Below are 27,592 nucleotides of genomic sequence, written 5' to 3'. Positions count from 1 at the left end.
AAAAGGTGATTTGATTATTCCGTTTTTGTCACTTAAGAGGAGTAGCAGTAAGTCAGCGCAGGGCGTTCCCCATCCAATCAGATTATAAAAGTATGTTTCTAGCTATGCCCTTATTGCCAATGAGGAAAGAGTAAAACAGAATAATCAAATCACCCTTTTGAGAACCAGCCCTGAAAAGGCAAGTACCCACAATTTAGAGGTCTGCAGCTGTACGAGAACAGGTATTGCAACCTCCGGTAATCGCTCCGCCCAGAGTTGACAACTCAAGAGACTTCTGCAACAGCTGGAGGACGTTCTGTTAAAGTTATGGATATCCAAGTTGTTAACGCCATGAATTTCGAAGAGTTTGTTGATGTGTTTGGGAATGTGGTTGAGAAATGCCCAATGATTATAGGTGCAGTTTGGTCGGATCGCCCGTTTACAAGTGTGTGTGCCTTGGAAAAAAGCATTGTAGATTTTATAGATAACTTGCCTCGATCAGGTAAGAAAACAAGTCTGCTCACATATTAATTTAAAAACTCTATTTCCCCAATGATCACCAGCTTAGATGACGTTAAATACACAGTCGAATTTTATAAGATCTTCAGCTGGACTCCACTGTGATGAGCCTCTTTATTCTTCTCTGGGACTAAACAAAAGGCAGAATGAAAACCTATAGTTAAAACTAAATGAAAAATTTACAATTATTTACATAGTTCGCAGAGATGTCGACCTTAAAGAGCTCAATGTTAGTTCCAACAGTTTCAGGTAAGCGTTTTCTTGCAGCAGGACCCGGGGACTGAGCCAGCATAGAATATAAAATCGCAGCAAGGTGATTAATCAACGTAATGGTGTCAGAAACCACAAACCTTAAAAATGTTTGGAATTCAAAGTCAACGTAAAGCAGGGAAAACAGGAAAAACAGGAGTGAACACTGGTTTCTATGTTTAATCACCACAGTAGTATGTTCTTTTTATTCATTCACGGATGTGGGCATCGCTGACAAGGCCAGCATTTATTGTTCATCCCTAATTGCCCTTGGTGGTGAGCTGACTTCTTGAACCGCTGCAGTCCATGTGGTGAAGGTACTCCCACAGTGCTGTTAGGCAGGAAGATCCAGGATTTTGACCCAGCGACGATGAAGGGTTTGGGAAATGCTGCCGAAAAAGCCTTGGTGAGTTGCCGCAGTGCATCTTGTAGATGGTACACACTGCACACGGTGCGCCGGTGGTGGAGGGAGTGAATGTTTAAGGTGCTGGATTGGGTGCCAATCAAACGGGCAGCTTTGTCCTGAATGGTGTCGAGCTTCTTGAGTGTTGGAGCTGCACTCACCCAGACAAGTGGAAAGTATAATGGCCCAGAAATTCCAATCGCAGGCCTCCCGTGGGCGGAGGGCTGCAATCTGGAAAAATCTGTGCCAAGACCGGAGGGCTCCCGGGAGGCGTAGAGTTCCGCTGCTGGGCCTCTCCAAACTGCCAGTGTGCAGGGCCCACGTATCCCAGAGGCGCAGGTGGTTCGCAGCGTCCCTGGGATCACGTGGGTCATGGGGAGCCAATCACGGAAGGGAATCTCCCTTCATACATTTGACAGGAAGACCTGTCAAATATATGAATAGAGACTGTAATGTATGTAATGTATATATACCTTAAGGGAGAGAACTACTTTTTACAGCTCCTGTATACTGTAGTACCGGCAGTGACCACACCTGTATATAAACCCTGAGTAGTGATCTGTACAGTTAGTTCTAGAGTAACCCTCATTCAGTAAACACCTGTTGAATCGTTCCCTGCAGTCTGTTGTCTGATTATTGAAGGACACAACATTAAGATACACGGATATAACATTGGTGACGAGGCAGATTCGAACCTACCTGCAACTCTGCATCACCTCCCAGGGATTCACTCCTGGAGAACAGTGGAAGGAGGTCGAGTCCAGAAGCACGGGCGTCGACCATGGGCAACTGCCCAGTCATCCAGCGGAGATTTCAGCATCGCAGGGGAGGCTGTCGAGCGCCAGGCTTGGCTTTCCAGTCATGGTGGTCCAGCGAAACGGGCTGGCAACAGGTACTGCGCAGACCCTTCCCGGACAGCGGCGGGCTAGAGCTCGACCGAGCGGCACAGAAAAAGGCCGAGCAGCGTCGACGGGGGAGAGAGAGGGCAGAGCGCACAGGGCGCAGCCGGTGTTCAGGACCGAGCGGCGTCAACGGGGGAGAGAGACGAGAGAGAGCAGAGCGCAGCCGGTGTTCAAGGGCCGAGCAGCATCAACGGGGGAGAGAGGCGGGCAGGAAAATGCGAGGTGCTGCCATTGCCACGAGGACCGCAGAGAGCGGCGTTGGCAGCAGTGCAGGAGCAGCGCACGAAACCCACAGGGCGTCGCCATTTGCCACGAGGACCGCCGAGAGCGGCGTTGGCAGCAACGCAGGAGCCGCCATTTTAAGCCACAGCGGGGAAGAAAGGAAAGCACGGGCGACGCCATTTTAAGCCAGTCTAACCACACCCAAAAATGCCAAAAAGTGGCAGTATCACAGCGTTCGACAATGAAGTCGAAGATTGGACGACATATGTCGAACGCATAGAAGTATACTGCAAGGCGAATGAAGTGCCAGATGACAAGAAAGCGCTGGTATTGTTGAATTCAATGGGTGCAAAAACGTATGGCTTACTATGAAACCTAGTAACCCCAGAGAAGCCAGTAGAAATGGATTTTGAAAACATAGTGTCAATCCTACAGGACCACTTAAACCCCACACCGCTGCTGATAGCAGAAAGATGTAAGTTTCACAAAAGGAACCAGCATAAAGTTGAAAGTAATGCTGAGTATTTAACGGAACTGCGCAAGCTATCAAAACACTGCCAGTTTGGAACGGGACTAGCAAATACTTTAAGGGACAAGTTTGTGTGTGGGCTTCAAAGTGAAGGAACCCAGAAACGGCTTCTATCAGAAAAGGATCTTACGCTGGACAAGGCTTTCAGCATTGCGGTATCATATGAAGCAGCAGCACGGGGCGCTGCAGAGATACAACGGAGACCGCAAGAATATGGCACAAATGAAATGTCATACGGAACAGTGAAGTGCTATCGCTGCGGCAGAACAACACACGACCATAATGATTGCTGGTTCAAGGACAAAGTGTGCAGACAGTGTGGAAAAGTAGGACACACAGCAAGAGTCTGCAGGTCAGGAAAGAAAACCAGCAGCAAGAAATCTCCACAGGAGAAGTACAAGAAGGTACATAAGGTGACGGAGAGTAGTTCAGACAAACAGAAGAGTGATACAGACTCCGGAAGCAAGGAGCTGGGTTGTCTGAAACTACATAATGTGATCAAAACGGAGGATCACCAAACTATCTGGGTCACGCTCAAGATAGCAGGAGTCCAAGTCAAAATGGAATTGGACACAGGATCAGCCCTAACAGTCATAAACCGAAGGGACTACAAGCGGCTATTCTCACATATACCCTTGAGAGATACAAAGATTGTCTTGAAGACGTACACGGGGCAAAAAGTCTACCCCAAAGGAAAAATAAGGGTGAACATTATATATAATGGCAAGGAAACACCAAAAATGGACCTATATGTATTGCCAGATGGAGGACCACCACTACTAGGACGTGAATGGATCCGGAAGATACAGCTAGATTGGCATTCCAGACAAGCACTGACTGTAGATGCCAAAAAGGATGATGACGTCACACCTGGACGACTGTCAAAAATGCTAACTGACGCACAAGAAGTGTTCCAGGAGGGACTTGGAACACTAAAAGGCATAACAGCGACGATGAAAATAGAGGAAAATGCAAGCCCAAAGTTTTTTAAGGCCAGACCGGTACCTTATGCGATCCGCCCAGCCGTCGAAGCAGAGCTGGAAGGTTTGGAACGTTCAGGAGTACTGTCCAAAGTGGACTGGAGCGAGTGGGCTACACCCATCGTTCCTGTAGTGAAGAGGACATTGAGTAATACGCCTGGGGAACCAAAGAAGGTTCGCATCTGTGGGGACTTTAAGGTGACAGTGAACCCGGTCCTTCACACTGTACAATATCCGCTTCCGCGGATTGAAGATATTTTCGCCTCGCTATCTGGAGGGAAACGCTTCACTAAGATTGATCTGGCCCAGGCATACCTGGAAATGAAGGTAGAAGAAGCCTCGAAACAGTACCTCACGATCAACACTCATAAAGGTCTCTACCAATACAACCGGCTGGTGTTCGGGGTAGCATCAGCTCCAGCTATTTGGCAAAGGGCAATGGAACAAGTCCTGCAAGGGATTCCAGGGACCCAGTGTTATTTGGATGACATCCTGGTCACGGGCGAAAATGACAGTGATCACCTCGCCAATCTCGAGCAGGTGCTCACCAGATTGAAGGAATATGGGCTCCGAGCTAATCGCCACAAATGCGAGTTTTTCCAGAAGCAGATCTCGTATTGTGGCCACGTTATTGATAAAGAGGGGTTACATAAGTCCCCTGAAAAGATTGAGGCAGTAGTCAAGGCTCCAGCACCGGAAAATGTGTCACAACTGAGGTCGTTCCTTGGGCTGGTGAACTACTACCATAAGTTCTTGCCGAATTTGTCTACAGTACTACACCCACTGAACACCCTACTGCAAACGGGGCTACCATGGAAGTGGAGTGACGAATGTAAACGAGCTTTCCAGAAGAGCAAAGCATTGATCACATCAAAAGAGGTGTTGGCTCATTTCAACCCAGCACTACCAATTCGGTTGGCGTGTGATGCATCACCCTATGGCATTGGAGCGGTGCTGTCGCACAAATTCCCGGACGGCTCAGAGAGGCCAGTAGCCTTTGCGTCTCGGTCACTAACCTCAGCCGAGCGTAACTACGCCCAGATTGACAGGGAGGCCCTCAGCCTAGTGTGGGGAGTGAAAAAGTTCAATCACTATCTGCATGGGCAGAAGTTCACCTTGCTGACTGACCACCAACCTCTTGTCTCCATCTTTAATCCAAAGAAGGGCGTTCTGGTGATGACTGCGCAACGGCTACAAAGATGGTCCCTTTTTCTAGGGGCGCACCAATATGAAATCGAGTATAAGGGCACGAAACAGCATGGAAACGCTGATGGGCTATCACGCCTGCCACTGCCTACTGCGGAGGAAGCACCAGCAGTGGATCCTGTCGAAATATTTCATTCGACTATAATTGAATGCTTGCCAGTAACTAACGCTGGTATAGAGAAGGAGACCTGAAATGACCCGACACTGTCTCGGGTATATGATTTGACGGTGAAGGGATGGCCAGCACATGGCGACTCACTGTTGCCAGCATTCTCATCCAGAAGAGAACAGCTGTCAGTATGCCAGGGGACCTTGATGTGTGGATCCCAAGTGGTAATTCCACCCAAGTTAAGGGAGAGAGTGCTCAATGAGCTTCACGAAGGTCATCTGGGAGGGGTGAAAATGAAAAGCCTTGCTAGGGCTTATGTGTGGTGGCCGGGGATCGATCAGCAAATCGAGGACCTGACAAAGAGCTGCTCAGGATGCCAGAAGGTCCAAAATGCACCACCACATGCACCTCTACACCCATGGGAGTGGCCCTCATCTCCATGGCAACGGGTGCATATTGATTTTGCTGGTCCATTCATGGACTCAATGTTTTTAATAGCCGTGGATGCGCACTCGAAATGGCCTGAGGTGATCAAAATATCCTCCACCACCACAGAGAAAACTATTGCAGTCCTACGGACCATTTTTGCCAGGAACGGCTTGCCAGAGCAGATTTGCTCTGATAACGGACCATAGTTTGTGTCCAAAGAGTTTCGAAGATTTATGAAAAGGAATGGGGTAAGGCATTACACATCCGCCCCGTATCATCCAGCCACAAATGGATTGGCTGAGAGGTTCGTACAAACCTTTAAAAAAGCAGTAAAGGCCATGTGCGATGACGACATTCCACTGCAGCATAAGGTGGACAATTTCCTGTTAGCCTACAGAAATGCGACACATGCAGTCACCAACCAGGCCCCGGCCATGATGTTCTTTAACCGAAGGTTGAGATCTCGTCTGGATTTGCTCAGGCCAAATGTACGAAGAGATGTTGAGAGTAAGCAATTCCAGCACATCAATGAGAAGCCGACAAGGAGCTTCAATGTAGGGCAACCAGTCTTGGCCCGCGACTACCGAACAGAGAAATGGCATTCAGGAACGATATGCACACGGCAGGGGCCACTAATGTACACAGTGGATGTTGGGGAGAACATTGTGAGACGCCATGCTGACCAGATCCTAGAGTCACAGGAACGAGTCAACCCCATGTCTCGGCCATACGTACCTGGTGAGGAACCCGACGTACAGGTCGCATCTACCTCAGAAACAATAGCATTGGAAGCTGATGAATCAACTGACGACAGGGTGCTAGAATCGCCTCCGCACCAAGAGCGAGACACTCGGGAAAGGCATTATCCAGAAAGAATCAGGAAGCCTCCCCAGAGACTGAATATATGAATGGACTATTTTCATATAACATTGTATATTAAAAATGTTAATTGTTAAATGAGTATTGTAGCGGTTCGTGTAGATCGCCACTAAATAAGAGAGTTTGACTTCGACGAGCTATAAATAAGTTGTTTATTTACAGGAACAGGCTAATTACATCAGGTAAGATGGCAGGTAAGATGGCTGACTGTAGGAGCACTGTGGTATAGGTGTTGTCCCAGCGGGGACTCCACGAGGACTGAGTTCGCAGTCCTGTGGGGAGCGTGATGACGTCATCGCGTTTGTGTTGTGACGTCTTGACGTTGTTTGCGTTTCCCGCGCTTAGGGCGTCACGTGATGCGCGTTGTTGCGTCGCTGGCCGTTGAGGCTGAAGTCGGGAGGCCGGTGCTTGCCGCGGGAGCGGAAGATCGCGTTGCTCCCATCGGCTGGCCGTTGAGGCCGAAGACGCTAGGCCGGGCTGTGCCGGCGCACGCACATCACGTCGTATGTGACGTGACGTCAGCGCGCTAGGGCGTCTCTTAAAGGGGCAATGGCCCCAACATGTAAGTTAAAAGGGCAACGGCCCCAAAAGGTAAGTTAAAGGGAATTATGTGTCTCAATGTAAGGGACAACCAGTGGTACCGCCACAGTATTATGGTACTGTTAATCTAAAAGGGGAGGAATTGTAATGTATGGGCCAGAAATTCCAGGCCAGAAACGTGAGTACGGTCGGCTTACTCACGCTTCTGGCCGTTGGAAATGCCGGCGTTCAGCATGAACAGCGCATGCGGGGAACGCCGGCATTTCCAGACCTCGAGCGCGTGCGACTGCACAGGCAGCGCTTGCGCAGTGAACTTCGTGGATTTCATTCATGAAATCCGTGAGGTTAAGCCCTTAGGAAGTTACACTTGAAAAAAGCAAGTGTAAAGTTGTTCATTGGCTGCGGAGGAAGATATATTTTATCGTGGAGCTTTTGAAATGCAATATTTTTGTTTGGGAAAGGGAGGGAAGTTATTTTAAGAAATTTTAAGTAAGTTTAAAAGTTTAAATTTTTTTTTTAAAAGGGTTTTCAGAACGGTAGGTAGAAGGAGCAATTGTGGCTGTGTGAATGGAATGTGAGAATGAGTTATGTATGTATGTCCACATATATTCCTTAACGTATATGTATGTATGTTTTATATTCCTTTACTAATGTGTATGAATGTATGTTTTTAATTATGATTTTCAAATAAGTTACTTTCTCTGAAAGTCATAATTAAATAATACATTCATACACATAAGTAAAGGAATATATACATAACACGCAAAGGAATATATACAGACATACATACTTTCAGAAGCTCCACGATAAGAAATATCTTCCTCCGCAGCCTCTGTAGCAACTGTACCCATGCTTTTTTCATGTGTAAGTTGTAATGACTGCACCTCACTGAAAGCATTAATGAAAGCGGCGAATTATACTGCGCACGCGCTGCCTGTGCAGTCGCACGCGTTCTGCCTCTGAACCCCTTCGTTCAGAGGACAGGAAATGCCGGTTTTCCCCACATGCACTGTGCATGCTGAAAACCGGCATTTCATCCGGCCAGATGCGTAAGTACCCCGACCGTACTAGCGCATTTGGAAGGGAATTATTGGGCCAACATTTTACATGTCAATAACATAAAAAATTTAACAATTGCATGACTTGCCCCCTCGCATCTGCGACTGAGGGTCCAAGGAGGTGCATTGCGCAAGAGGTCATCATCGGACGTATCCTCACACTGTTCCCTTTGGGGAACTGTATGAAGTGGTGGAAGGATTTATGGCCGTGATTAACGCTCATTCTGTGACCGTAACCATCTTTGAACCAGCCATTAGGGTGGTTAGTCCTATGGCGGGAGGGTTTTACGGGCTCCCACAACCCATCTGAGGGGGGGGGGGCCACCAACACCCACGGACGCAAGTATCCCGCTGGATGTCCACCCAGAATTTAAAGTTGGAGCTCCGACTCCACTTGCCGGGACTGTCTGGAGTGGGGTTCAAAACCCTACTCCTTCTGGCCCAGCGGCGGGGATGCTTACTGCTACGCAAAAGGCCCACTCTGCACAAAAGGTGACACCCATACGTTTCCTGCGCCTTTTCCCTCCCCGTGACTGGAGCCCTATGCTGCCATTTCACGTTGCTAATCGGATTGGGCCTTTGTCATAGCGGTAGGATCCCCGCTGCTGGGCCAGATCAGGGTAGGGTTTCGAACCCCGCTCCAGACAGTCCCGGCAAGTGGAGTCGGAGCTCCGGCTCTAAATTCTGGGTTGACATCCAGTGGGATATTTGCGTCCGTGGGTGTGGGTGGCCCCCCCTCCTTGTATAGCTTGTGGGAGCCCGTAAAACCCTCCCGCCATAGGACTAACCGCCCTAATGGCTGGTTCAAAGATGGTTACGGTCACGGAATGAGCGTTAATCACGGCCATAAATCCTTCCACCACTTCATACAGTTCCCCAAAGGGAACAGTGTGAAGACACGTATGACGACGACATTGCTAAATAAATAAATGGAATTAAAAAAATTCTTTTAGGGCTTTTAAAAGTCTTTAAATTGCTTTAATTCTCTTTAAAACTACTTCAGATTACTCAAAATAATGTAAACATTTAAAAAAGTTTATAAAAGTTACCAAAATCTTCAAAAAACTTCCAAAAACCTATTTAAACTGCTGCTTTGCATGTAAAAAAGCAAAGCAGCTTGACAGAAACATTGGGGGCGTGTCCAGTGAAACTGAGACCTCAAGGGGCGTGTCTCACTTACACTGCACGCTCCTGGCTCCGCGCTGGCTGCACTCCTGGGCGGCGTGACGTCATACGCTGCCCGGGATTCTTCTTTCAGTTTCTGCAAGTGCAGGCGTCCCTGGAGCTGATCGGCAGGAGCGCGGGGTAAATGCAAATACGGGGCTTGCACGCGCTGCAAGCCCCGTTCTGGAATTTCTGGCCCTATATATACCTTAAGGGAGAGAACTACTTTTTACAGCGCCTGTATACTGTAGTACCGGCAGTGACCACACCTGTATATAAACCCTGAGTAGTGATTGAGAGTAACCCTCATTCAGCAAACACCTGTTGAATCGTTCCCTGCAGTCTGTTGTCTGATTATTGAAGGACACAACATTAAGATACACGGATATACATAGATACATAGATACATAGAAGATAGGAGCAGGAGTAGGCCATTCGGCCCTTCGTGCCTGCTCCGCCATTCGATGAGATCATGGCTGATCCTTTAATTCAGTATCCCGTCCCCGCCTTCTCTCCGTAACCCTTAACAGAGATCACCCCCAAAACATAGTAAAACTTTAAATAATTTTTTTTTTTTAATCACATTTTTAAAATGACTTTAAATTACAGTGCAATAAATTAAGTATTTTAAACAAAAATTTTACTTTTTGAAAAAAATAATTAATGTTTTTAACAGGGCTAAAAATAAACTTAACTTTCTTTAAAGTATTTTAAAATGATAAATCAGTGGAAATTTTTTTTTAAACATTTTTTTCAACTCTTATCCTGGTAAAAGCAGGCCTTACGCCTGTTTTTACCAGGTGCAAGAATTGTAAGTGTTTTCTGCAGGTGGAGGGTCTCCCAAAAACGGAACCCTCCGCCTGCAGAGGCCCTTCTCCCGGGCAGGCAGAGGATCTGTCAAGAGCTTTCCAGCGCATGCTCTGTGCACAGTACACAGCGCGTACCCACCCGTGGGGATCAGAATTTCTGCACCAATATCACACTACTGACTTATGCCTTGTCGATGATGGAAAGGCTTTGGGGAGTCAGAAGGTGAGTAATTCACCGCAGAATACCCAACCTCTGACCTGCTCTTATAGCTACAGTATTTATTTGTGTGGCTGGTCCGGTTAAGATTCTGATCAATGGTGACCCCCAGGATGTTGATGGTGGGAATTCGATGATGGTAATGCCATTGATAATACATTGACGTACAGACACTATCCCAAATAGAATCCATATCTTTCATTTATGACGTCTTGACCAGGGTGCACCCCCAAAGCCAAATATACTGTGCAAATACCTGTATTGCAATCAAAATGTTAATGCCAAAAGATTTGTGTAGCTCCCTACTCCTTTTTTCCATCACATTTCTCCCTCGGTGCCTGCAATTGTGCACCTTTTCAATCTCTTGCTTCTCTTCTGTGCTCCCTCGCTGAAAGGGAGATATCTCATGGCTGGCTCCTGCATTCCTGCAAGGGCCTTTTGGGACTGAGGTGGTCCTTGTCTCCAGGCCCTGAGCACCAGGAAGATCTTCAGTTGGCTGCACCTTGCTGCAAGGGCAGCCTGGTCCTGGTTCCTTTATGCCTCATGTGCATACACCTGGGTAGGCTGGCGGGAGGGTACATGACACTATCCTGGCAGCATCATCATGAAACTATACATCTGTCAACCAACTATTACTGGACCTTGCCTTCAATTGGCCACTGAGTAATGAGAACGGTGCCTGAATGATAAATACAGAAAAAAAGACTTGCATTTATATAGCACCTTTCATGACCACCGGACGTCCGAAAGCACTTTACAGCCAATGAAGTACTTTTTTGAAGTATAGTCATGGTTGTAATGTATGAAACACAGCAGCCATGTTGCACATAGAAAGATACCACAAACAGCAATACGATAATAACCAGATAATCTGTTTTAATGTTATTGATTGAGGGATAAATATTGGCCAGGACATCACGGAGAATTCCTCTGCTCTTCTTCAAATAGTGCCATGGGATCTTTTATGTCCATTTGAAAGGCCAGACAGGGCCTCAGTTTAATGGCTCAACCGAAACATGGCCCCTCCAACATTGCAGCAGATCCTTAGTACTATACTGGAGTGTCAGCCTAGATTTTGTGCTCATGTCTCTGGAGTGGAACTTGAATGCACAATCTTCTGACTCAGAGTCAAGTGAGCTACCACTGAGCCGCAACTCACATCTAAGAATGATTGCAATCAGATCATTGAAGCCATGAAAGATACTCATCGGTATTCCAGCCCCTATCACTTGGAGGCTAGAAGAGAAAAAACCCTCCACTTCACAAGGCAATGGAGCAGAGCATGTAATGGTTTGAAGCTAGGAAGAGGAGCCTGGAACAGCATAGAAACATAGAAGATAGGAGCAGGAGTAGGCCATTCGGCCCCTCGAGCCTGCTCCGCCATTCAATGCGATCATGGCTGATCATCCAAATTCAGTACCCGGTCCCTGCTTTCTCCCCATACCTCTTGTCCCTTTAGCCTTAAGAAATATATCTAACTCCTTCTTGAATATATTTAATGTATTGGCCTCTACTGCCTTCTGTGGTAGAGAATTCCACAGGTTCACCACTCTCTGGGTAAAGAAATTCCTCCTCATTTCTGTCCTAAATGGCCTACCCCTTATCTTTAGACTGTGACCCCTGGTTCTGGACTCCCCCGCCAATGGGAACAACCTTCCTGCATCTAGTCTGTCCAGTCCTGCCAGAATTTTATAAGTTTCAATGAGATCCCCTCTCATTCTTCTAAACTCCAGCGAGTACAAGCCCAATCGACCCAATCTCTCCTCATACGTCATTCCTGCCATCCCAGGTATCAGCCTGGTGAATCTTCGTTGAACTTCTTCCATGGCAAGAACATCCTTCCTCAGATAAGGCGACCAAAACTGCACACAATACTCAAGATGTGGTCTCACCAAGGCCCTGTACAACTGCAGCAAGACATCCTTGTTCCTGTACTCAAACCCTCTCGCTACGAAGGCCAACATGCCATTTGCCTTCTTAACCGCCTGCTGCACCTGCATGCTTACCTTCAGCAACTGGTGCACAAGGACACCCAGGTCTCGTTGTATTTCCCCTTCTCCCAATCTATTGCCATTCAGATAATAATCTGCCTTCCTGTTTTTGCCACCAAAGTGGATAACCTCGCATTTATCCATGTTATATTGCATCTGCCATGCTTTTGCCCAATCACCCAACCTGCCCAAATCATCCTGGAGTTTCTCGGCATCCTCCTCACAGCACACACGCCCACCCAGCTTTGTGTCATCTGCAAATTTGGAGATATTGGCCTAGAAATTGGGTTGGTAGCGCCGGCGCTGAGCGCCTTAAGAGACTTAGAATTGGGGTGAAGCCCTATGTTGGGGCGAGCGCTATGAAGATAGCGCCAACTCAGATATTGACTATACATTTAGCGCCTGCGCTAAGTGTTTGCGCGCGCCTGCGAGGGCAAGCAGCTCATGACGTCATTTCAGTGTGCAACGCCTTTTAGGAGCGCCTGAGTGCATATTGGGTGGCGCCCGGAGCCTTAGCGCCCAGCGCTATTAGTGACAGTTCGAGGGAGGGCTAACAGGCCCTTCTCGGAGTAGGGCGGCACTATTTAAAGGGGACAGCTCTAGTGCAGAATCTTCTGCCACTTGGCCTGCTCATTGCGATTGCTGCTACAGAGAGTTGGTGAGCTAATGTGGAGCAGAGTTCTGGGAATTTAGCTTTACAGTACTTGGGCCCTTCAACCCTGTCCGAACCACTTGCACCACTACACCTAAAAGCCTTTTGACCAACTGGCATCGGAATGGGAGCTTGTTTGGAGGGCGACGGCCTCGTCGCCCAACACTGTGAAGGGGCAGAGAGACGGCCAGGATTGGCCAGAATGAGGAGGGGCAATGGAGGTCGCCCAATCCGACGGGATGCTGCGAGGGTCTTTAGGCAGCAGGTGACAAGCCTTGACATGTCGGAGGAGCAGTGTTTGCGAAGGCTCCGAATCTGGAGGGACATTGTTACTGATCTGTGCCACCTGCTTGGTCAGCATCTGCAGCCGCGTGAACGCTGCAGAACCTCTCTCTCCATTATGGCTAAACTGACTGATGCCCTCCATTTTTATGGCAACGGATCATTTCAGTCAGCCATTGGGGACAATGCGACTGTCGCTCAGGCTGCAGTCCGCTGTTGCATCCGGCAAGTGACAGATGCCCTTTATAGGCGAACGCATCAATTCATTACCTTCCCTCGGACCCTGCACAAGCAGGCGGAGGAGGAGGAGTATGAGGAGGAGGAGGAGGAGGAGGAAGAGCAGGCGGAGGAGGAGGAGGAGGAGGAGGAAGATGGAAGGACTGCTGAAAGTGGAAGGTCCATTCGTCAGAGGCTCCTCTGGACTCGTGTCGAAACCCCTGTGGCGGAATGATGAGAGTCTTAACTCATGCGCACTTTGGATGTTTCAGGGCCTCTGAATGCCAGCATCACTGAAAGTAGTCACATGCACCATGCAACATTGAAACTTCTGTTTATTGACACAAAAGTCTTTCATTACAGCTAAACAACGTAATGTGAGCACAAACCATAACTTTCAAAATAACTGTTAACTGTTCGGCCAAGCCGCAAAACTCAACAAACCTCAGCAAATATAACAACAGGTGAGGGTGTCCTTGAATTTGGACAAACAAACGTCTCAGCACCTCCCTCTACAACTAGCCCCTTCAGGGAGAACGACTTCTCTTCTGCGCCAGGCCCCTTCCCTCCCTGCTGCTCCTACGTAATTGGACCCCAGTGGCGGGCTCAAGGCTGGGGGACACCTCCTGACTGTCTGGAAGCGCAAAAGCCCCTGAGGGATGGCCTGGCCGACCTCTGGGCTTGGAGGGTGCGGACGCAGGATGCTTGCTGTGACCATGGCTGGGAGCAGTGTGGCCTGCAGGTGGTGGCAGCTGCAATGCAGGCGTCCCAGCGCTGGCATGTGCAATGCTCTCCTGCCGAGAGAGGACACCTGCACCATGGTCGGACGACACACTGGCTATCTGAGGGGAGCGGCTCGGCTCATCCGCCAAAATCGCATGCTCCGCTGATTCCTGGCCTTGTACGGGAGTGGAAGGGCCCGGGGTGATCCTATCTGATGCAGAGAGGGTGGCTGCAGTGAGAGATCGCGTTGCGTCAATCTGGCTGTGGAGGAGCCCAGCAAGTGACTGCGTGGCAACAGTGAGGACCTGTGTGCCAGGTGCCAGTGCTTCGGAGAAGGCCTGGACAGTTCTTCCCATGGCTTCGGACAAGGCAGGTGCCGACCGCTCCACTGCCTCGGACAAGCCCTGCACAGACCTTTCCAGGGATTGTCCGAAGCCCTGAACAGTCCTTTCCATTGCCGACTCAAAGCCGTGGACAGTCCTCTCCATTGTTGGGCCGAAGCCCTGGATAGTCCTGTCCATTGTGGCCCCGAAGCCCTGGATAGACCTGTCCATAGTTTCCCCGAACACCTGGAGAGTCCTCTCCATTCTGGCCCCAAAGCCCTGCAGAGTCCTCTCCATTGTTGCCCCGAAGTCCAACATACTCCTAGCCAATGAATCTATTGACTCAGGCATCTTCTCCACTGCAGCCATCAGCTCCGTGTGTCTGACCCGGGCCTGTTTGCTCATCTCAGCCAGGCGACGGACCTCATCTGCACTCTGTGCAGCAGTCATGACGACCTGCCTTGCCCTGCAGGGAGACGGTGGCCGAACTTGCCTATCCCCCCTGCGCTGCTGCATGCCGCTTGGTCTGGCAACTGGTTCGTCCTCAGAGCCACCCCCCATCCCCTCCAGGGGACTACTATCCCCAGTCTGCAGATGTCTCAGCTCCCCGGATTCTGCAGCGGCTGGTCCGGATTCCTCCTGGTCCTCGCCTCCGGTAGCACTGGCACTGGCAGCTTCAGCGCGTTGAGCTCGAGTTGGTGCTGCTTCATCTGAAAGTGGGAGGTGGAAGAGTGGCTTTAGCAAAAGGACAGCTTTGCTGAAAGGCATGCCAGATTGCGGCAAGGCTCTGACATGGCTGCACACTGAGGATGCATGCTGGCGGGGGGACCAAGTGGACGGCAACAGGTGAAAAAGCTGAGAGTCTTACCCTCGCTGTCGGTAATGGGGTCGGCAGATGCAGTGGTCACAGGACCAGACAGACGTCCTCCAAGTATCTGGTGCACTCTCTCCTCCAGATCCGTGAGAGTGACCACTTGTGCAGGTCCGCCACCGGTTCGACGCTGCTCCTTTCGAATCATCGCCAGCTTGGCCTGCAGGGGAAAGAAGGGAAGGTTCTGTTACACGATGCCTTGAGACCGCATCGCATGCCCCCCATGGTGCAAGAGCCCTTACATCAGGCCTTGAGACCTCATCGCATGCCCCCCATGGTGCAAGAGCCCTTACATCAGGCCTTGAGACCTCATCGCATGCCCCCCATGGTGCAAGAGCCCTTACATCAGGCCTTGAGACCTCATCGCATGCCCCCCATGGTGCAAGAGCCCTTACATCAGGCCTTGAGACCTCATCGTATGCCCCCCATGGTGCAAGAGCCCTTACATCAGGCCTTGAGACATCATCGCATGCCCCCCATGGTGCAAGAGCCCTTACATCAGGCCTTGAGACATCATCGCATGCCCCCCATGGTGCAAGAGCCCTTACATCAGGCCTTGAGACATCAGTCCATGCCCCCCATGGTGCAAGAGCCCTTACATCAGGCCTTGAGACATCAGTCCATGTGTGTGTCCAGAAAGGGCCATGGGTGCATACTGACAGATGGCCATTGGCGCATCATTGCAGCAGGGTGCCCGAAGTCAGCTGCAGATGGAGGGAAGCACAAGTTTGGTAAACCATCACTTACCCTAACGATCCGTGTGAGGTCGTTGAATTTCTTCCTGCACTGAACAGGGGTCCTGGTCACCATGCTGCTGGAGTTGACCCTCACAGCAACCTCCCTCCAAGATCGTCGATAAGCCTTCTGATTCGGCCTCTTGCCATTATCCGGATACAGGACCTCTCGACGGTGTTCCACTGCAGCCACCAAGTGGTCCAAAGCCTCAGTGCTGAAGCGCTCTGCTCTCTGCCTAACCTTCTCCATGATGAACAAGTTTGTACCGCCAGACAAGGGCGCGCGCCGAATCTGAGGCCTACAGGGCATTGGGTGTTGAAGCTCAGGATGACTGACCCACCCCTTTAAGAGCCGGCCGGCGCCTGGAGGTCTCGTGCTTTCCCGTAATTGAGTTCACCTGCGCTGCGCCCGTCCGCGGCGAAATTGAGTAGCGCCTGACCTTTTGCGCCTTAAGAGCACCATGCAACAGCTGATTTAGTGCCTCAATCCCCTTTGGGGGCGATGCAACCCAATATCGCGCCAGGCGGCGATAAGTTTCGTCTGGCTATAAACTTTGCGCATCGCCAGTTCTAACGCCTCAAGCGGGGCTATACCCAATTTCTAGGCCATTACATCTAGTTCCCTTGTCTAGATCATGAATATATATTGTGAATAACTGGGGCCCAAGGACCGATCCCTGCAGTACCCCACTAGTCACTGCTTGTCACTCGGAAAAAGACCTGTTTATTCCAACTCTTTGCTTTCTGTCTGCCAACCAGTTCTCTATCCAATTCAATACCTTGCCCCCAATCACATGTGCCTTAACTATACATGCTAATCTCTTATGCGGGACCTTATCAAAAGCCTTCTGAAAGTCCAAATACACCACATCCACTGGTTCTCCCTTATCTATTTTACCAATTACATCCTCAAAAAATTCCAGTAGATTAGTCAAGCATGATTTACCTTTTGTAAATCCATGTTGACTTTGTCCGATCCTGTCACTGTTTTCCAAGTGCTCTGCTATTACATCTTTTATAATGGACTCTAGCATTTTCCCCACAACCTGATGAGTAGGGTCTGGAGAGGACCAAGGTTATGCATGGGACCTTAAAGGCACTAGATTAAGGCCAAGCAGCAAAGTCTGGAGTGGTTTGGGGCACGTTTGGGGTGTGGAGTGCGCCCTGGAGCAGCACACTCTGGTAGCTTATGGGATTGATTCTGCCAGATTCCTCTCGCATCATACCGGAATCAATTGCAGATGATAAACACTAGAATTACACGAGAATTTACAGAAAAAATGCAGTTGTATCAGAGATTTCCAGCTTGCTCATCATTGCATTCTCTTCCTGTAGTGTATGAAAAGAAGCTTCAACATTGGTTTCAGCTAACAGATCTATGCTGGAAACAAGGTTTCATTTTTTGACCTCAGCTAATAGACTAATCAGTTCACAAAATGTGATAATTAGAGGGGCTCAGATTTTTTGTATTATAAATTAACATTTTAAATACATTGCTAGTATATTATGTTATTCATTTTATTAAATATGCTTCTTGTGTCTGCTTCAATAAAATATCCAGTCTGTGATGCTGCAGTCAGTCACCGGGTGGCACCATGTGCCTTTTGCATTACAGTGGCTTGCTTCTATGTAGATAATGACAAATTCAGATTGGAGTCCATTATTAAGGGGACAGTAACAGGACATTTGGATAATCATAATTTAATAGGACAAAGTCAGCATGGTTTTATGAAGGGGAAGTCATGTTTGACAAATTTGCTGGAGTTCTTTGAGGAAGTAACATATAGGGTGGATAAAGGGGAACCAATGGACGTAGTGTATTTAGACTTCCAAAAGGCATTTGACAAGGTGCCACACAAAAGATTATTGCTTAAGATAAAAAATCACGGGATTGGGGGTAATATTCTGGCATGGATAGAGGATTGGCTATCTAACAGAAGGCAGAGAGTTGGGATAAATGGTTCATTCTCAGACTGGCAATCAGTAACTAGTGGTGTTCCGCAGGGGTCAGTGCTGGGTCCCCAACTCTTTACAATCTATATTAACGATTTGGAGGAGGGGACCGAGTGTAACATATCAAAGTTTGCAGATGATACTAAGATGGGAGGGAAAGTAGTGAGTGAGGAGGACATAAAAAGCCTGCAAGGGGACATAGACAGGCTAAGTAAGTGGGCAGAGATTTGGCAGATGGAATACAATACTGGAAAGTGTGAGGTTATGCACTTTGGCAGGAAAAATCGTAGAGCAAGTTATTATCTTAATGGCAAGAAACTGGAAAGTACTGAAGTACAAAGGGATCTGGGGATCCTGGTGTACGAAACCCAAAAGGTTAGTATGCAGGTGCAGCAAGTGATTAAGAAGGCCAATGGAATGTTGGCTTTCATTGCTAGGGGGATAGAATATAAAAATAGGGAGGTATTGCTTCAGTTGTACAAGGTATTGGTGAGACCGCACCTGGAATACTGCATACAGTTTTGGTGTCCATACTTAAGAAAAGACATACTTGCTCTCGAGTCAGTACAAAGAAGGTTCACTCGGTTAATCCCGGGGATGAGGGAATGGACATATGAGGAGAGGTTGAGTAGATTGGGACTCTACTCATTGGAGTTCAGAAGAATGAGGGGCGATCTTATTGAAATATATAAGATTGTGAAGGGGTTGGATCGGGTGGATGCGGGGAGGATGTTCCTGATGATGGGTGAAACTAGAACTAGGGGGCATAGTCTTAGAATAAGGGGCTGCTCTTTCAAAACTGAGATGAGGAGGAATTACTTCACTCAGAGGGTGGTAGGTCCATGGAATATGCTGCCCCAAAAAGCTGTAGAAGCTACATCATTACATAAATTTAAAACAGAAATAGACAGTTTCCTAGAAGTAAAGGGAATTAAGGGTTACGGGGAGCAGGCAGGAATTTGGACATGAGTCTAGGTTCGGATCAGTCATGGCCCTATGGGTAGCGGAGCGGGCCCAGGGGCCGTGTAGCCTGATCCTACTCCTATTTCATGTGTCTAATTCTGTTAGATTCAGGAGATAGTTCTGTGATAGTGGATTGGCGGTTAGGATCAGATCAGCCATGATGTTATTGAATGGCGGAGCAGGCTCGAGGGGCCGATTGGCCTACTCCTGCTCCTATTTCTTATGTTCTTATGTATCTGTACTATAGTACTTTAATACTTTAATTATTTGAAATTATTTCCAAAAATGTTATCAATTAAAACATGACATTTTCTACCAGAAGCCATTTAAGTCAAAATGCATAAATCAGTGAAGATGAACAATTGTTAACTTGCTGGGAACTACTTGTGGTGGCACTGTGATGGTGCTGGAAAATAACAGATTAGAGGCTAATTCCTCCTCTTTTGGAGTAGTTCATGGTATTGCTGCTTGTAAGGCAAATAATTAGTGGCAGTTGGTGCAATCTGGATGAGGCTTGAGCCCTTCCCAGGTGATGATTTAACTCCTCTATCATTTAACACTCTGATAATAATAGTGATAAAACAGCAATGGCTGCTGAAACAATTGGGGAAAGCAAAGGAACAGCTGAGGTCCACCAGCCTGGTGTGTGGGAGGAAGTGGCACAGGCACCTAGATTTTCTGAATGGACCACCTGCAAGACCTTTAGTGTACTCAGCCTATGTGTATTTCTGGGGTTGGCCCCATTATCAGGAAGTAGGCAAGCTGAACATCCGCCAAACTAAAGCCATAATTTATGACCTGCACCATGAACTCTACTCCGTTACCATTGATGCCACCTTCCCCCTACTCCCACCAGCTATCTGCTTATGCTGAACCAGACTCTGTGAAACTTTGGCATCACGTTCAATCAAGAACTGAGTTTTAAAGCCTGCATCCTATCCAGCACCATGACCACCTCTGCAACATCACCCTTTTCCACCCCATAACACCCCCCACTGCTGCTGATATCCTTACCCACACTTTTGTCACCCACAGACTCAACTTATTCAATGTTCTCTTTGCTAGTCTTCCATTCTCCATAAGCTCCAACTTGGTCAAAACTCAGCTGCCCATATTGTAGCTCACAGTAAGTTCCACTCACCTGTCATTCCTATCTCGCTGACTTATGTTGGCACCTTGCCCTGAACACATTAAGTATAAAATCCTTGACATTGTCTTGAAATCATTCCACGGCCTCAGCCCATCCTTTTCTTTGCGTGTACATTATACTTCAGTATTTTAAAGAACTACACCACATCCCTCTCTCATTCTTTTGTTTTGCTGTGAAAGCAAGATCAATTCTGTAAGCATCCGTGCATAATACAGATTCAAAAAAATGTGAACATTTTTCTACTCAAGGGGTCAGCAATGTTACTGCTAGGGAGGCACCCAATGTCAGCACCAAGCACTCCAAGGGTAGGTTTAGCATAGTTTTATCATCTCTGCTACAAAAGCAAAATACTGTGGATGCTGGAAATATGGGCCTAGAAATTGGGTTTTGGCGCAGCGACGGCTTTAGCGCCGGAAGTTAGTGCCGGAGCTAAGTCGCGCTGGGCGGGCCAAAAATTCACTACTTCTGCGCCCAAACGGCTGCCGGCGCTGCTGAAAGCTGTTAGCGCCTGAAAACTGGCGCTATGCGCTGAATTTTGGCGCTATTCCGGCGCTGCGGCGCCCGCTGCGGTGCGGCAGGTTCGGGAAGTGCAGGCCTCCTCCTTCCCTTAAAGAGGAGCTGCCTGCACCCGGCCGTGGCCCGCGATAATCTTTTTAAAAATGAGCCCGGCACCTCGGACAAGTGCCGGGCTTGCTTCTGTTCCGGGGGGGGGGGGGAAGTCCGGGGAGGGAGCTGCGGCCAGGCGGGCGGCGGGAAGGCGGCCGGCCGCCGCGGGGCCTTTAATGCGCCGGCGCAACGTTCTGTAAGGCACCTCTGCCAGAACGTTGCTTGCGGCTGCCACGGGCGAGGCGGCCGCAACTCAATTTCCGAGTTCGGGCGGGTTACCATGGCAACCGGGACGCTGCGCACACCGATGACGTCATCGGTGCCGGCGCAGTGCTACCGGCCTAACGCCGATTTAGGGCCCCTGTCAATTTCAAAACTGGCCATAACTTCGCCGCTAGGCCCTCTAGCGCCTCAAAAGCGGCGCTAAGGCCAGTGAATTTCTAGGCCATGAAATAAAAACAGAAAATGCTGGAAATACTCAGCAGGTCAGGCAGCATCTGTGGAAAGAGAAACAGAGTTAACATTTCAGGTCGATGACCCTTCGTCAGAACTGGCACTTTTGATTAGGCACTTTACAGCCTTCTGGACACAACATCAAGTTCAACAACTTCAGACCATAACCTCTGCCCCTATCTTATTTTTCCATTTTGTTTTTCTCTCTGTCACATGGCCACTGTCAATCATTCAGCCAGTGCCATTTACACTTCATCTAGAGTCATCTTTTGTTTCTTGACTTGTCCCATTACCATCTCCTTTTGCCGTGCATCATCATCTCCTTTGTCTCTTAATCTCTCCTGCCTTCCACCCTATCACAGACCTTCCCTTTTGTTCTTTCCTCCCCTCCCCCCTTTCCCTGCCCCTACACTTGCTTAAAAACCTGTTACATCGCCAGCTTTTTCCAGTTCTGACGAAGGGTCATCGACCTGAAACGTTAACTCCATTTCTCTCTGACCTGCTGAGTATTTCCAGCATTTTCTGTTTTTATTTATCATCTCTACCCACATCGCATTAGAACCTCACTGCTGCAACAATGTGACACTTCGATTTCCCACGTTAACTATATTTGGGAACTTTCTGACTAAAGCTGCCGTCATATTGGCACTTTCAAGTCAACATGAAGTGGTTTTGGCTGCACACCAATGTGAAAGTGTCAAATAACTCATGAATTGTCCTGATCAGCCTGCCTAGCACATTAGGAAGCTCTTTATAGACTTAGTATGGAGTCTTTTTAATGTTATAAGAGGATGTTGACACCTGCTCTCTTAAATATAAAATGCACCCACAGGGGTCCAGAGCTCTGTGCGGGTCTTGCTGGGCACAAATCCATCAATGTTTTGCTTTTTGTCTTCTTTAAAAGCCTCAGATATGGAAGTTTATCAAATGCTTTCTGAAAATACAAATAAGTCATCAAGCGGATTGCCCTTGTCAACTAATTTTGCTGCAGCCTCAAAGAATTCTATTGGATTTGTGAGGCACAGCCTATTAGTTCTATATCCATTTTGACTACTTCTGACAATGTGCTCTCCAGGATGAAAAATAGTAATTTTTAAATATTCTTCAGCATTTTCCCGCTACTGATGTTAGAGGAGCCAGGTAACGCAAGACACTTTATAATCCAGAATTGGTGCTGACATTGGGTGCCTCCCTAGCAGTATTCTACTCCATGTGGTGTCAAACTCAACTGTTGAGATTGGTTCCTCTTGGGGGTCTCACGCCACATTTCTCCTGAGTCAGTTTGGGCCCTGGCTCCAGATTTCGACTGCAACTTTGGCACCCATGCTAGAGTTGTAGTATAACGCACCCTACCTGCAGTGCAGTATCAAACTGGATTTACAAAATGTTCAGCGAGTTTCTTAGACCTCCAAGACACTTTATCAAACTACCCACTTTTTTGTGTCTGTGAGATGCAGAAGCTCCTGTCCATGCCCTTAATCTTTTAAAATGGTCTCTCTGGGAACAGCGTGTAAGTAAGTACATTCACAGAGCTCTCTCCTGGATCTGAATGGCGCCCCGGCAGCATAAACAAGTCTGCTGTGAAAGCTATTACCGATCTGCGCCCTTGCGTTAATTCGCCATTCAAACTGACACTGCAGTCTAGAGATAGAACTCGAGGAAGCTCCTCCTTCTCCTTAAACTGAGGCTGTGCTCTTCATTGAGCACCAAGTGGCGCTGCAGGACTGCATTTACTGACACACCGGCGAGGTGTACCGGAAACTGTTTACACAGTTGAACGCGTTATATTTAGTTTGCACTAAACAAGGTCTAAGTTTATTGCATCAAATATTGCATTAGTCTTTAAGATCATATCATATTATATTTAAAATTGCAGAAGGATATCACTGTTTTCAAACTCAGATCAAGAGGTTGGGATAGAAAGAGTGGCATTTGTAGTCATTAAAGACTTTGCGTAACTGGGTATTTTAGCAGATGCCACTCGTACATTTTAATGAAACAATTTAACTTTCTGTTATTGGAGTCTGAAGTTAGGAAAATATTTAAGACTGCTCGATGTTGTATTATTTGCAGGCAACCTATATGTTATCCTGTTTGGTCTAGTTCCATTTCTGTTTTTTTCGCATTCACCTCCAAGATGCATATGTGCACTGGAATTTCTCTGTTCCTGTTAGCCCGGGTACATTTGCTCAAATTCCCCATTTAAGTTGATCTATAACGTATTTTGGCAACTGTGTAGATTACTTCATACAGCCATGTACCTGACAGTATAGTTACACTCATCATTGCATACATGGGCACGTATTGTCCAAACTGCAGAGAGCTGAGAGATAAAGGAGTCAGCTGTGGCTCAGTGGGTGGAACTCTCACCTTTAGATCAGCAGGTTGTGAGTTAAAGCCCCCTCCAGAGATTTAAGCATAAAAATCTAGGCTCACAGTGCAGTACTGAGGGAGTGCTGCACAGTGGGAGGTGTTGTCATTTGGATGAGGTGTTAAACCAAGGCCCTGTCTTCCATCTCAGGTGGATGTGAAAATCCCATGATGCTATTTGGAAGAAGAGCAGGGGGGTTCTCCTAGTGTCCTAGTCCTAGCTAATATTTATCCCTCAACCAACATAAAAAAAAGAAATTATCTGGTGATTATCACATTGCTGTTTGTGGGACCTTGCTGTGTGCAAATTGGCTACTGCATTTCCTACATTACAACAGTCGCTATACTTCAAAAACATACTTCATAAGAACATGAGAACATAAGAAATAGGAGCAGGAGTAGGCCATACGGCCCCTCAAGCCTGCTCCACCATTCAATAAGACCATGGCTGATCATCGACCTCAACTCCACTTTCCCGCCCAATCTCCATATCAATTGATTCCCCTAGAGTCCAAAAATCTACCCTGTGAGTGAAGAAATTCCTCCTCATCTCAGTCTTAAATGGCCTACCCCTTATCCTGAGACTATGCCCCCTAGTTCTAGACACTCCAGCCAGGGGAAACAACCTGTCAGCATCTACCCTGTCAATCCCCTTCAGAATCTTGTATGTTTCAATGAGATCACCTCTCATTCTTCTAAACTCCAGACAGTATAGGCCCATTTTACACAATCTCTCATCATAGGACAGCCCTCTCATCCCAGGAATCAATCTAGTGAACCTTCGTTGCACCGCCTCCAAGGCAAGTATATCCTTCCTTAGATAAAGAGACCAGAACTGTGCACAGTACTCCAGGTGTGGTCTCACCAAGGCCCTGTACAACTGTAGCAAGACTTCCTTACTCTTGTACTCCAATCCCCTTGCAATAAAAGCCAACATGCCATTTATTATACTTATTGCTTGCTGTACCTGCATGCTACCTTTCTGTGTTTCTTGCACGAGGACACCCAAATCTCTCTGAACACCAACATTTGAAAGTTTCTCACCATTTAAAAAATACTCTGTTTTTCTATTTTTCCTACCAAAGTGAATAACCTCACATTTCCCACATTATACTCCATCTGCCACCTTACTGCCCACTCACTTAGTCTATCTATATCCCGTTGCAGACTCTTTGTGTTCTCCTCATAGTTTACTGTCCCACCTAGCTTTGTATCATCAGCAAACTTGGATACATTACACTCAGTCCCTTCATCTCGGTCATTAATATTCATTGGCTGTAAAATGCTTTGGGACGTCCCGAGGTTGTGAAAGTCTTTCTTTCATTCCTCATAAAGTAGAAAATAACAACAAGAACAACTTGCATTTATATAGACACATGGCAGATGCAATTTAATGTGATAAGTGTGAAGTGATGCACTTTGGGAGCAACAACATGGAGAGGCAGTATAATCTAAATGATGCTATTTTGAGGGGGGTGGTGCAAGAGCAGAGGGACCTGGGGGTGCATATTCACAAATCCTTGAAGGTGGCAGGGCAAGTTGATAAGGCTGTTAATAAAGCGTATGGGATACTTGACTTTGTAAATGAGGCATTGAATACAACAACAAGGAAGTCACGCTGAGTGTCAGCCGTGGCACTCTCGCCTCTGAGTCCAAAGGTTGTGTGGTTCAAGTCCCACTCCAGAGACTTGAGCACAAAACTCTAGGCTGACACTCCAGTGCAGTGCTGAGGGAGCACTGCACTGCCGGAGGTGCAGTCTTTCGGATGAGATGTTTAACTGAGCTTGCAGTGTGCAAATTGGCTGCCGCATTTCCTACATTACAATACTGACTACACTCCAAATGTACTTCATTGGCTGTAATAGCACTTTGAGATGTGCAGTGGTTGTGAAAGGTGCTATATAAATACAAGTCTTTCTTTCTTTCTAAAGCTTTACAAATCTCTGGTTGAACGTGTGTACGATCCTGGGCACCACACTTTAGGAAGGTTCTGGAAAGGGTACAGAGGAGGTGTACCAGGATGTTACCAGGGATAAGGGAGTTCAATTTTGTGGAGAGATTGGAGAAGCTGGGATTATTCTCCTTAGAGAAGAGAAGGAAAGACTTGCATTTATATAGCACCTTTCATGACCACTGGACGTCCCAAAGTGCTTTACAGCCAATGAACTACTTTTTGAAGTGTAGTCACTGTTGTAATGTAGGTTAAGGGGTGATCTAATAGAGGTATTCAAAATTATGAGCGGTTTTGATGGAGCAAATAGGGAGAAAGTATTTCCTCTGGCAAGTGGGTCGGTAACCAAAAGTCACGGATTTAAAAGAATTTTCACAAGAACTAGAGGGAAAATGAGGAAATATTTCTTCACGCAGAGGATTGTTAAGACCTGGAACACACTACCTGAAAGTGTGGTGGAATCAGATTCTATAGTAACTTTCAAAGGGCAATTAGGCATGTACTTGAAGAGGACTAATGTGCAGGGTTATGGGGAAACATCTGGGGAGTGGGACTAATTGGACAGCTCTTTCAAATAGCTGGCAGAGGCACGACAGGCTGAATGGCCTCCTTCTGTGCAGTAGGATTCTATGATTCTATGATAACAGGGGTGCATTTATATATTTTACTAATTCACAGAAATAGGAACATAGGAATGGGTATAGCCCAATCGGCCTCTCGAGCCAGTTCCACCATTCAATTGGATCATGGCTCATCTGTATCTTAACTCCATTTATCCACCTTAGTTCTGTAATCCTTAATACCCTTTCAACTGACCTAGCCTCAACAACTTTTTAGGGAAGTGAGTTCCAGATTTCCACTACCCTTTGTGTGAAGAAGTGCTTCCTGGCATCACCCCTGAACGGCCTAGCTCTAATTTTAAGGTTATGCCCCCTTGTTCTGGACTCTCCCACCAGAGGAAGTAGATTTTCTCTATCTCCCATATCAAATCCTTTAATCATCTTCCCTCCTCAATTAGATCACCCCTTACTCTTTTATACTCGAGGGAATACAATGCAACCTGTCCTCATAATTTAACCCTTTTAGCCCCGGTATCATTCTGGTGAATTTGCGCTGCACCCCCTCCAAGGCCAATATCACCTTCCTGAGGTGCGATGCCCAGAACTGAATGCAGTGCTCCAAGTGGGGTGTAACCAGAACTTTATACAATTGTAGCATAACTTCCATCCCTGTTTTATTCCAACCCCTTTGAGATAAAAGCTAACATTCCATTGTTCTTTTGCACCTATCCACTAGTTTAATGATTTCTGTACATGGCTCCCTAAATCCCTCTGCTCCTTCACATTTTCTAGCTTCTTACTATTTAGAAAATACTCTGATATTTTAAGTTCAATGAGCTCCAGTAGTACCTATCAATCGTTGTCTCTTTCTCTGCTTTAATTGATTGTTAAGATTAAACATGTAACCTGCTAGGGTTCAGAAATATTGGTAAAAAATCGCGTATTTGTTGTCGGTGTCAGTGATCTTTGTGCGTTCATTTCGTTTACACCGATGTGTGAGAAAGGTCTAAAGATTGTGAAACGGATAAAGTTTGACACTAATATCGAAATAAATATGTTGTATTTAAAACTTGTGAAGCTGCTCTTTCCTCTTGTATTTGTAAAGGGAAAGAAGGAATCCTGCGATGCCTTCCCGAGCTGGCTGGGAGAGATCTGCTCAGAGGAACCCTGTCACCCGAATCCCAGGGTGAGCAGACCCGAGCCGGGCTAACCAGTCTCACTCCGGGCCAGAGATCCCAGCTTAGTGAATTAAAAGCTGCCTACAAGAACAAATTCAACTTTCCGTTCGTGATCTGTACCAGGATGAATGACAGGAACACCATAATCCAGCAGCTCAGCAGCAGAATCCGCAACAGCCCTGAACAAGAGCTTAAGATCAGCATTGAGCAGATTCAAATAGTCGGCCGCCTGCATCTTTTGGATATCTTCAACCAAGTACCCCAGGCCACCAAGCTGCAATAAGAAGGGTTGTCAGAGATGTTCAAAGCATCAAATATTGGGGAATAAATTCTCTGGAGTGTCTGAATGAAATGTGCAAACCTCTTGTAGAATGCAGAATGCAACTTTGCAAATCGAATAAATTGCTTTAAAAAGCTAATAA

At 47.3% G+C, this 27,592-nt stretch overlaps 1 protein-coding gene across 1 annotated transcript; it reads left to right on the top strand.

Annotated features, from left to right (window-relative positions):
* Positions 1-306: 306 nt before the first annotated feature.
* LOC147111898 (2-oxo-4-hydroxy-4-carboxy-5-ureidoimidazoline decarboxylase-like) lies at positions 307-27,592 on the top strand. Its single transcript, XM_085999930.1, has 2 exons — positions 307-481; positions 27,098-27,592. Exons 1-2 carry the CDS (start codon positions 307-309, stop codon positions 27,451-27,453), a joined length of 531 nt encoding a protein of 176 aa, XP_085856056.1. The 3' UTR covers positions 27,454-27,592.

Source organism: Somniosus microcephalus, chromosome 10 (genome assembly GCF_052327205.1).
Source record: "Somniosus microcephalus isolate GS21.2 chromosome 10, FLI_Smic_1.0, whole genome shotgun sequence".
Lineage (NCBI taxonomy): Eukaryota > Metazoa > Chordata > Chondrichthyes > Squaliformes > Somniosidae > Somniosus > Somniosus microcephalus.
This window is presented reverse-complemented; position numbering and strand designations above follow the sequence as displayed.

Coding starts and splice junctions, on each gene's coding strand:
- LOC147111898 (XM_085999930.1), top strand. CDS start 307: ATGGATATCCAAGTTGTTAACGCCATGAATTTCGAAGAGTTTGTTGAT. Junction 482..27,097: donor AGATAACTTGCCTCGATCAG/GTAAGAAAACAA, acceptor GTATTTGTAAAG/GGAAAGAAGGAATCCTGCGA.